Source organism: Mytilus edulis, chromosome 5 (assembly GCF_963676685.1).
Source record: "Mytilus edulis chromosome 5, xbMytEdul2.2, whole genome shotgun sequence".
Classification (NCBI taxonomy): Eukaryota; Metazoa; Mollusca; class Bivalvia; order Mytilida; family Mytilidae; genus Mytilus; species Mytilus edulis.
In genome coordinates this window covers 94,864,929-94,877,400 of record NC_092348.1, presented here as the reverse complement: position 1 = coordinate 94,877,400, position 12,472 = coordinate 94,864,929, and the positions used below count along the sequence as shown (strand labels likewise).

At 34.7% G+C, this 12,472-nt stretch overlaps 1 protein-coding gene across 2 annotated transcripts in view; it reads right to left on the bottom strand.

Annotated features, from left to right (window-relative positions):
• LOC139524850 (RNA cytosine-C(5)-methyltransferase NSUN2-like) overlaps positions 1 to 12,472 on the bottom strand; it is a 36,231-nt gene that overhangs the window by 7,845 nt on the left and 15,914 nt on the right. For both annotated transcript variants that reach the window (XR_011664872.1, XM_071319959.1), the window contains exons 10-13: positions 12,268 to 12,342; positions 10,779 to 10,909; positions 1,254 to 1,327; positions 732 to 853 (exon numbers count right to left, since the gene is read on the bottom strand). Coding sequence is in view for 1 of the 2 variants with exons in the window: in XM_071319959.1 (XP_071176060.1) it covers positions 732 to 853; positions 1,254 to 1,327; positions 10,779 to 10,909; positions 12,268 to 12,342 (402 nt within the window). In the remaining variant the exon portion in view is untranslated. The remainder of the gene's footprint in view (positions 1 to 731; positions 854 to 1,253; positions 1,328 to 10,778; positions 10,910 to 12,267; positions 12,343 to 12,472) is intronic.

Below are 12,472 nucleotides of genomic sequence, written 5' to 3'. Positions count from 1 at the left end.
TAAGGCTTGTGCAAACTTATATACTTTAATTCAGTCACGGACCCGCGATATCACGGGTGTGTTCTAGTAAATATGACAAATCAAGACATGCAATAGTCAAGAAACATGAGCAATTACATTATGCTTCATGAAAAATAATTCAAATAATGATATAGTGACTTTTTTTACAACTGGATTTTTTTAAGGATATCCTTTTTCCTAAATTATAAAATCTCTAAATACACAAATGAGAAATAAAAACTGTTACATTAAAACTAATTAAATGAAAAATAACTGTTCTCTACTGTAATTCTGCCACTTCTTACTCCTTTTATCCCTTAATTCTTACTAAAATTCCAATAATCAATCCTAAACTATATTCTTCATCAAGGCAGATGAGTTTCTATGGGACTAGTTCACTAGAACAATTTATTGAATGATCTATTATTTCCATTTTACAAAAAAAAAAGATTGATCTTACTGACTTATGATTTCCTTTCTCATCACAGTAGAGTGATATGAAAAATTATCCCTAGAAAATAACGGCCCACATAGCCATTGTCAATGAAATTAACAACATCATCATAGGTAAAATAGTGATAAACAGATTATCATTGGTTTATTCTCACTTTATTGCTATTCTCACTTTCGCGGTCCTGGCTCGAGTCAGAAAATCAATTTCAAAGATATGACCAAAGATAATCTATACTTACTGATTATGTAATTTTCAAGTCCATGAGATTATAACTTACCATCTTTCTAAGTTGAAATCTTTTGCATTGTCTGGAGGAAACATGGAACCTTCAAAATGAGAATACCCTTTATTTCTGGTTTCTTCTAAATTACTCATATGTTCCATCTTCTTATTAAATACCTGTGAAAATATACTTAGTAAATTACTTTCAGTCAAAAGTCAAGAAACAAACTTTACTACAGTGTAATCAGCCTAATCCGACACCTGAGTATTCCAACATCCTGTTTTAACTGACACATTTTCATAGTCCCAAAATATGCCTGTCCTTGCAGAAAAAACCTGAGTATTCTGACACCCTGCTTAATCCGACATTTTTTTTCAATGGGTAATCAAAAACCATGAATTTAAATATTTATCCAAATAAAATTTTGCGTAAGGGGGTGTATACAAACTTATCCGAAATAACTAAATGAAATATCTACGAAAATACAATGTTTCCCATTCCCACGAAAATAGATGAATCCACAGTATATGATAGCAATGAAAATGGAATATGAAATTAATTGTTCTATACACATACCTTCCATGATGATAAACCATTGTTGTACTTTAGATTTGGAAGTTGACTGCTAACATCTATCAGCTCTATACAACCTATAATTACAAAATAATTGCTATAAATTTAATATTTTTCACCAAATTGAAATGCAAACCCTAATGCCAGCAAACCAGAATTCAATGGCTTGGTTTTGTTATTTATTCTACAATAAAAACAGTCATTGAAGCATCGATAAGGATGGATTCTCATATTCTAACTAAGTGCTAAGATGATAATGCAAAATTGTACCATATTGATGGTGTGTCATAAATACTTCTTTTATAAGCACATTGAATCCAAAATCTTACCTATCAATATTTTAAGTCACTATATAGAAAATAACATGAAAAATATATGACTGGCTAACTACATTCTCAGAATAAATTAAAGAACCTTAGTGAGCACGCTCACATACCCCACCTCCCCACATTGTCATTGGAGAAATTAAATAAGTGTAAGAAAAAAAAATTGTATAAGAAAAAATATTGAATAATAATTTCCTGTCGATATGCACATCTACATAGTATGTCCTTATTATCTTAAAAGGTTTCATGAAATTCTGTTGTGTGGTTTCAGAGGAGTTGAGATGACAAACTGTTGCAGAAGTACATTGAAGCAAATAAGTTCAAAGGGGTGTAACTCCTAGAAAGAAAAACTAGAGGCTCTCAAGAGCCTGTGTCGCTCACCTTGGTCTATGTGCATATTAAACAAGGGACACAGATAAATTCATGACATAATTGTGTTTTGGTGATGGTGATGTGTTTGTAGATCTTACTTTACTGAACATTCTTATTGGTACAATTATCTCAATCTATAATGAACTTGGCCCAGTAATTACAGTGGAAAATATTTTCTAAAAATTTACAAAAATTTATGAAAAATGCTAAAAATTAACTATAAAGGGCAATAACTCCTTAAGGGGTCAATTGACTATTTTGGTCATGAAAACTTATTTGTAGATCTTGTTTTGCTGAACATTATTGCTATTTACAGTTTATCTCTATCTATAATAATATTCAAGATAATAACAAACTAGAGGCTCTAAAGAGCCTGTGTCGCTCACCTTGGTCTATGTGCATATTAAACAAAGGACACAAATGGATTCATGACAAAATTGTATTTTGGTGATGGTGATGTGTTTGAAGTTCTTACTTTACTGGACGATTTTGCTTCTTACAATTATATCTATAATGAACTTTGCCCATTAGTAACAGAGAACTATATTTGGTAAAAATTTAAATTACATATATTTACCAAATTAATGAAAATTGTTAAAAATTGACTATAAAGGGCAATAACTCCTTCAGGGGTCAATTGACCATTTAGGTCATGTTGACTTATTTGTAGATCTTACTTTGCTGAACATTATTGCTGTTTACAGTTTATCGCTATCTATAATAGTATTCAAGATAACCAAAAACGGCAAAATTTCTTTAAAAATTACCAATTGGAGGGCAGCAACCCAACAACCAGTTGTCCAATTCATCTGAAAAATTCAGGGCAGATAGATATTGACTTGATTAACAATTTAACTTCTTGTCAGATTTGCTCTAGATGCTTTGAATTCATAGTTATAAGCCAAAAACTGCATTTTACCCCTATGTTCTATTTTTAGCCGTGGCGGCCATCTTGGTTGAATGGCCAGGTCATCGGACACATTTTTCAAACTAGATACCCCAAAGATGATTGTGGCCTAGTAGTTTCAGTGGAGATTTTGTAAAAGATTACTTAGATTTATGAAAAATGGTTAAAGATTGACTATAAAGGGCAATAACTCCTAAAGGGGTCAACTGACCATTTTGGTCATGTTGACTTATTTGTAGATCTTACTTTGCTGAACATTATTGCTGTTTACAATTTATCTCTATCTATAATAGTATTCAAGATAATAACCAAAAACAGCAAAATTTCCTCAAAATTACCAATTCAGGGGGAGCAACCCAACAACCGATTGACCGATTCATCTGAAAATTTCAGGGCAGATAGATCTTGACCTGATAAACATTTTTATCCCATGTCAGATTTCCTCAAAATGCTTTGGTTTTTGAGTTATAAGCCAAAAACTGCATTTTACCCCTATGTTCTATTTTTAGCGGTGGTGGCCATCTTGGTTGGTTGACCAGGTCACGCCACACATTTTTTAAACTAGATACCCCAAAGATGATTGTGGCCAAGTTTGGATTAATTTGGCCCAGTAGTTTCTGAGGAGAAGATTTTTTGTAAAAGATTAATTTAATTTATGAAAAATGGTTAAAATTGACTATAAATGGCAATAACTCCTAAACAGGTCAACTGACCATTTTGGTCATGTTGACTTATTTGTAGATCTTACTTTGCTGAACATTATTGCTGTTTACAGTTTATCTCTATCTATAATAATATTCAAGATAATAACCAAAAACAGCAAAATTTCCTCAAAATTACCAATTCAGGGGCAGTAACCCAACAACCGATTGACTGATTCATCTGAAAATTTCAGGGCAGATAGATCTTGACCTGATAAACATTTTTATCCCCCAGATTTCCTCAAAATGCTTTGGTTTTTGAGTTATAAGCCAAAAACTGCATTTTACCCCTTTGTTCTATTTTTAGCCGTGGTGGCCATCTTGGTTGGTCGACCAGGTCACGCCACACATTTTTTAAACTAGATACCCCAAAGATGATTGTGACCAAGTTTGGATTAATTTGGCCCAGTAGTTTCAGAGGAGAAGATTTTTGTAAAAGATTACTTTAATTAACGAAAAATGGTTAAAAATTGACTATAAAGGGCAATAACTCCTAAACGGGTCAACTGACCATTTAGGTCATGTTGACTTATTTGTAGATCTTACTTTGCTGAACATTATTGCTGTTTACAGTTTATCTGTATCTATAATAATATTCAAGATAATAACCAAAAACAGCAAAATTTCCTCAAAATTACCAATTCAGGGGCAGCAACCCAACAACCGATTGACCGATTCATCTGAAAATTTCAGGGCAGATAGATCTTGACCTGATAAACATTTTTACCCCATGTCAGGTTTGCTCTAAATGCTTTGGTTTTTGAGTTATAAGCCAAAAACTGCATTTTACCCCTATGTTCTATTTTTAGCCGTGGCGGCCATCTTGGTTGGTTGACCGGGTCACGCCACACATTTTTTAAACTAGATACCCCAATGATGATTGTGGCCAAGTTTGGTTTGATTTGGCCCAGTAGTTTCAGAGGAGAAGATTTTTGTAAAAGTTAACGACGACGGACGACGACGGACGACGGACGACGACGGACGACGGACGACGGACGCCAAGTGATGAGAAAAGCTCACTTGGCCCTTCGGGCCAGGTGAGCTAAAAATGGCAAAATTTCCTTAAAATTACCAACTCAGGGCAGTAACCTAACAACAGGCTATCCGATCCATGTGAAAATATCAGGGCAAATAGATCTTGACCTGAAAGACAATTTAACACGTCAGATTTTCTCTAAATGCTTCGGCTTTTGAGTTATAAGCCAAAAACTGCATTTTACCCCTATGTTCTATTTTTAGCCGTGGCAGCCATTTTGGTTGGATGGCCGGGTCACCGGACACATTTTTTTCAATTAAATACCCCAAAGATGATTGTGGCCAAGTTTGGTTTAATTTGGCCCAGTAGTTTCAGAGGAGAAGATTTTTGTAAAAGATTTCTAAGATTTACGAAAAATGGTTAAAAATTGACTATAAAGGTCAATAACTCCTATAGGGGTCAACTGACCACTTTGGTCATGTTGACTTATTTGTAAATCTAACTTTGCTGAACATTATTGCTGTTTACAGTTTATCTCTATCTATAATAATATTCAAGATAATAACCAAAAACAGCAAAAATTCCCTTAAATTACCAATTCAGGGGCAGCAACCCTACAACGGGTTGTCGGATTCATCTGAAAATTTGAGGGCAGAAAGATCTTGACCTGATAAACAATTTTACCCCATGTCAGATTTGCTCTAAATGCTTTGGTTTTTGAGTTATAAGCCAAAAACTGCATTTTACCCCTATGTTCTATTTTTAGCCATGGCGGCCACCTTGGTTGGTTGGGCTGGTCACGCCACACATTTTTTAAACTAGATACCCCAATGATGATTGTGGCCAAGTTTGGTTTAATTTGGCCCAATAGTTTCAGAGGAGAAGATTTTTGTAAAAGATTACTAAGATTTACGAAAAAATGGTTAAAATTTGACTATAAAGGGCAATAACTCCTAAAGGGGTCAACTGACCATTTCGTTCGTGTTGACATATTTGTAAATCTTACTTTGCTGAACATTATTGCTGCATACAGTTTATCTCTATCTATAATAATATTCAAGATAATAACCAAAAACAGCAAAATTTCCTTAAAAATACCAATTCAGGGGCAGCAACCCAACAACAGGTTGTCTGATTCATCTGAAAATTTCAGGACAGATAGATCTTGACCTGATTAACACTTTTAACCCATGTCAGATTTGCTCTAAATGCTTTGGTTTTTGAGTTATAAGCCAAAAACTGCATTTTACCCCTATGTTCTATTTTTAGCCATGGCAGCCATCTTGGTTGGTTGGCCGGGTCACGCCACACATTTTTTAAACTACATACCCCAAAGATGATTGTGGCCAAGCTTGGATTAATTTGGCCCAGTAGTTTCAGAGGAGAAGATTTTTGTAAAAGATTTCTAAGATTTACGAAAAACGGTTAAAAATTGACTATATAGGTCAATAACTCCTAAAGGGGTCAACTGACCATTTTAGTCATGTTGACTTATTTGTAAATCTAACTTTGCTGAACATTATTGCTGTTTACAGTTTATCTCTATCTATAATAATATTCAAGATAATAACCAAAAACAGCAAAAATTCCCTTAAATTACCAATTCAGGGGCAGCAACCCTACAACGGGTTGTCGGATTCATCTAAAAATTTGAGGGCAGAAAGATCTTGACCTGATAAACAATTTCACTCCTGTCAGATTTGCTCTAAATGCTTTGGTTTTTGAGTTATAAGCCAAAAACTGCATTTTACCCCTATGTTCTATTTTTAGCCATGGCGGCCATCTTGGTTGGTTGGCCGGGTCACGCCACACATTTTTTAAACTAGATACCTCAATGATGATTGTGGCCAAGTTTGGTTTGATTTGGCCCAGTAGTTTCAGAGGAGAAGATTTTTGTAAAAGTTAACGACGACGGACGACGACGACGACGACGACGACGGACGACGGACGACGGACGACGGACGCCAAGTGATGGGAAAAGCTCACTTGGCCCTTCGGGCCAGGTGAGCTAAAAAATGAATCGTAATTTCCTGTCAATATGCACATCTAGATAGTATGTCCTTATTATCTAATAAAAGGCTGCGCTTTAGCGCATGATACACCCGTTGCTCTTTTAACTTGTCGTTTATGCTTTAAATGAATTTATATGATCAACTAGAAATATATATACAAATCAAAAGGGATGTTACATTAATATATTCACCAAAGTTTCATAAAATCCCCCTTTTTTAAGTATAACAAGAATGTGTCCTCAGTACACGAATGCCCCACTCGCACTATCATTTTCTATGTTCAGTGGACCGTGAAATTGGGGTAAAATCTCTAATTTGGCATTAAAATTAGAAAGATCATATCATAGGGAACATGTGTACCAAGTTTGAAGTCGATTGGACTTCAACTTCATCAAAAACTACCTCGACCAAAAACTTTAACCTGAAGCGGGACAGACGGATGAACGAACGAACGGACGGACGGACGAACGAACGGACGCACAGACCAGAAAACATAATGCCCCTCTACTATCGTAGGTGGGGCATAAAAATTCATTACTTAAGAAAACGTAAAATCTAAAATTTATAACTAGAGGCTCTAAAGAGCCTGTGTCGCTCACCTTGGTCTATGTGCATATTAAACAAAGGACACAAATGGATTCATGACAAAATTGTATTTTGGTGATGGTGATGTGTTTGAAGTTCTTACTTTACTGAACGATTTTGCTTCTTACAATTATATCTATAATGAACTTTGCCCATTAGTAACAGAGAACTATATTTGGTAAAAATTTACATATATTTACCAAATTAATGAAAATTGTTAAAAATTGACTATAAAGGGCAATAACTCCTTAAGGGGTCAATTGACCATTTAGGTCATGTTGACTTATTTGTAGATCTTACTTTGCTGAACATTATTGCTGTTTACAGTTTATCGCTATCTATAATAGTATTCAAGATAACCAAAAACGGCAAAATTTCTTTAAAAATTACCAATTGGAGGGCAGCAACCCAACAACCAGTTGTCCAATTCATCTGAAAAATTCAGGGCAGATAGATATTGACTTGATTAACAATTTAACTTCTTGTCAGATTTGCTCTAGATGCTTTGAATTCATAGTTATAAGCCAAAAACTGCATTTTACCCCTATGTTCTATTTTTAGCCGTGGCGGCCATCTTGGTTGAATGGCCAGGTCATCGGACACATTTTTCAAACTAGATACCCCAAAGATGATTGTGGCCTAGTAGTTTCAGTGGAGATTTTGTAAAAGATTACTTAGATTTATGAAAAATGGTTAAAGATTGACTATAAAGGGCAATAACTCCTAAAGGGGTCAACTGACCATTTTGGTCATGTTGACTTATTTGTAGATCTTACTTTGCTGAACATTATTGCTGTTTACAATTTATCTCTATCTATAATAATATTCAAGATAATAACCAAAAACAGCAAAATTTCCTCAAAATTACCAATTCAGGGGCAGCAACCCAACAACCGATTGACCGATTCATCTGAAAATTTCAGGGCAGATAGATCTTGACCTGATAAACATTTTTATCCCATGTCAGATTTCCTCAAAATGCTTTGGTTTTTGAGTTATAAGCCAAAAACTGCATTTTACCCCTATGTTCTATTTTTAGCGGTGGCGGCCATCTTGGTTGGTTGACCAGGTCACGCCACACATTTTTTAAACTAGATACCCCAAAGATGATTGTGGCCAAGTTTGGATTAATTTGGCCCAGTAGTTTCAGAGGAGAAGATTTTTGTAAAAGATTAATTTAATTTATGAAAAATGGTTAAAATTGACTATAAAGGGCAATAACTCCTAAACGGGTCAACTGACCATTTTGGTCATGTTGACTTATTTGTAGATCTTACTTTGCTGAACATTATTGCTGTTTACAGTTTATCTCTATCTATAATAATATTCAAGATAATAACCAAAAACAGCAAAATTTCCTCAAAATTACCAATTCAGGGGCAGCAACCCAACAACCGATTGACTGATTCATCTGAAAATTTCAGGGCAGATAGATCTTGACCTGATAAACAATTTTATCCCGTCAGATTTCCTCAAAATGCTTTGGTTTTTGAGTTATAAGCCAAAAACTGCATTTTACCCCTTTGTTCTATTTTTAGCCGTGGCGGCCATCTTGGTTGGTTGACCAGGTCACGCCACACATTTTTTAAACTAGATACCCCAAAGATGATTGTGGCCAAGTTTGGATTAATTTGGCCCAGTAGTTTCAGAGGAGAAGATTTTTGTAAAAGATTACTTTAATTAACGAAAAATGGTTAAAAATTGACTATAAAGGGCAATAACTCCTAAACGGGTCAACTGACCATTTTGGTCATGTTGACTTATTTGTAGATCTTACTTTGCTGAACATTATTGCTGTTTACAGTTTATCTCTATCTATAATAATATTCAAGATAATAACCAAAAACAGCAAAATTTCCTCAAAATTACCAATTCAGGGGCAGCAACCCAACAACCGATTGACCGATTCATCTGAAAATTTCAGGGCAGATAGATCTTGACCTGATAAACATTTTTACCCCATGTCAGATTTGCTCTAAATGCTTTGGTTTTTGAGTTATAAGCCAAAAACTGCATTTTACCCCTATGTTCTATTTTTAGCCGTGGCGGCCATCTTGGTTGGTTGACAAGGTCACGCCACACATTTTTTAAACTAGATACCCCAATGATGATTGTGGCCAAGTTTGGTTTGATTTGGCCCAGTAGTTTCAGAGGAGAAGATTTTTGTAAAAGTTAACGACGACGGACGACGACGACGACGGACGCCAAGTGATGAGAAAAGCTCACTTGGCCCTTCGGGCCAGGTGAGCTAAAAATGGAAAGGGAGCTTATGTCAATAGATATAAACAATTTATCAAAGTTGCATAAAATTTTGTGAAAGTGTTAGTTATTGTCCCAAAATTGGAAATCCCCCCTTTTTTTAGCATGAAAATTCATAACACGGAAATGTAAAATCTGAATTTATAAAAATTGAAAGGGAGCTTACATCAATAGATATAAACAATTCACCATAGTTTCATGGACATTGGTGAAAGCCTTTTTGAGTTATTGTCCGAAGTGTTGAAAATCACCCTTTTTTTTATGAATAAAGCCCCATAAATCCAAAACTTAAAATCTGAAATTTATAAAAATTGAAAGGGAGCTTACATCAATAGATATAAACAATTCACCAAAGTTTCATGGACATTAGTGAAAGCCTTTTTGAGTTATTGTCTGAAGTGTTGAAAATCACCCTTTTTTTTATGAATTAAGCTCCATAAATCTAAAACTTAAAATCTGAAATTTATAAAAATTGAAAGGGAGTTTACATCAATAGATATAAACAATTCACCAAAGTTTCATGGACATTGGTGAAAGCCTTTTTGAGTTATTGTCCGAAGTGTTGAAAATCCCCCCTTTTTTATGAATAAAGCCCCATAAATCCAAAACTTAAAATCTGAAATAAAAAAAAAACGAAAGGGAGCTTACGTCAATACATATAAACAATTTACTTAAGTTTCATGGAAATTGGTGAAAGTGTTTTTGAGTTATTGTCCGAAGAGTGGACGACGGACAGACGGACAGACGGACGGACGGACGGACAACGGTATACAATAATACGTCCCGTCTAAAAGACGACGGGCGTATAAAAAGGTTTCATGAAATTCTGTTGTGTGGTTTCAGAGGAGTTGCGATGACAAACTGTTGCAGTAGTACATTGAAGCAAATAAGTTCAAAGGGGCGTAACTCCTAGAAAAAAAATTGAATCGTAATTTCCTGTCGCTATGCACAACTACATAATATGTCCTTTTCATCTAAAAAGGTTTCGTGAAATTCTGTTGTGTGGTTTGAGAGGAGTTGCGATGACAAGAAACAGGACTGACGGACGGATGGACGGGTCAAAAACATTATACCCTCCGCAACTTCGTTGCGTGGGGTATAAAAAAGCCAGGCTTAAATGTCAGGCTTTATGTCCTACTGATAAACTGGACATGGTTTATCATCAACTTGGTCAAAATTATTTATCTTATTTTGGAGTAATGTAATGGTGCAACTTCTAGAATGACTACCCATAAGGGTCTTGCACGTTTAGATTCATGACCAAAGGAGACAATTCAACTTCCTCATCACCCCGTCATACTGGCCATGAAAACTTCATCTTCTAATTGTTTCAGTGAATAAGTAAGTTAATATTTTAAAATGACAAGCATGAATAAAAGTGAAAAAGTACCTTTACACTTCTCCATCATACTGGCTATTATTGCTTCATTTTCTACAGGGTTCAGTGAACATGTAGAGTAAACCAGTCTACCTCCTACAGCTAACAACTCTAAACCTCGCTTCAATATCTTCATCTGTACCCTTCAATGTAAAAGACTATTATAGACTTTTATAGGGAGTTTTTTTTATGTTGTGATATTACACTATTATTTCAGATAAGGATGAAGAATGGTACCTATTAAAACATTTAATCCCGCTGCATTTGTTTGCACCTAGTCAGGAATCTGATGTTCAGCAGTTATCGTTTGTTGATGTGGTTCATAAAAGATGCTTGTTCTTTATATAGATTATACCGTTGGTTTCCCTGTTTGAATGGTTTAAACATGTAGTTTATGAGGTCCTTAATCGCTTGCTTTTCAATGTGAGCTAAGGCTCTGTGTTGAATACCATACTTTGAACTATAATGGTTAACTTTCACAAATTGTGTCTTGGATATAGATTTGCCTTATTGGCCCTCATACCACATCTTCTTATATCTATTTTAATAGCACATGTCATGTGACTGTCATTTGACTATCATTCAACATGAGGACTGTCCTTTATCATGTTTATTGTAAGTATTTCAAAGTTGTTAACAATTTTCAAATGGACATTAAAACCTAATGATTTTACTTCATGTGACTGTGACAAATCTGTCTCACATAGCAAATTCTTTCAAGATATAAATCTACTACTTAGAACTAAAAGATTTCCTACATATCTTATCACTTTAGAATGTTTTAATCTATCTTTTGCAGACCAATTTATACTTTTTTTTTCTTCTTTTTTTTTATAAAGATTTCTAATGTTCTACATAAAATTGAGAATGGAAATGGGGAATGTGTCAAAGAGACAACAACCCGACCATAGAAAAAACAACAGCAGAAGGTCACCAACAGGTCTTCAATGTAGCGAGACATTCCCGCACCCGGAGGCGTCCTTCAGCTGGCCCCTAAACAAATATATACTAGTTCAGTGATAATGAACGCCATACTTATTTCTGAATTGTACACAAGAAACTAAAATTAAAAAAATACAAGACTAACAAAGGCCAGAGGCTCCTGACTTGGGACAGGCGCAAAAATGCGGCGGGGTTAAACATGTTTATGAGATCTCAACCCTCCCCCTATACCTCTAGCCAATGTAGAAAAGTAAATGCATAACAATACGCACATTTAAAATTCAATTCAAGAGAAGTCCATAGTTCATTCATTTCATACTGTTGATGTTAAGTGTCAGACTAAAAATTTCAAGCATGCTTTTAAAGATTTTGGTCCAAGTTTAGTGGTCCAGTATTTACTTGTAAGGTTCTGATTAAATGCTTATCTGTCCATTCGATGCTTACAAGGTTTAAGTTATTTTCTCTTAATGATATACTTGATAAAGTTTTACTTTTTAATTCTAGATTCGGTTATTTACTTTTGAAGTTTTGGTCCACTGATCTGAAGTCCATAACTTACTTATGAAGGTTTGGTCCAATATTTGCATTCCATCTACTCCAAATATCCACATTTTTCCTGAGGGTTCCATCACCACTGTAATAAATATAGAATAGTGTATCAAAGAAGGATATGAGTACTTCTGCACTGTTGCTTCAGATTATTGTTTCATATATAACAATATATATAAAAGAGCACTATACTTATTAAGATGACACCTAGCAAA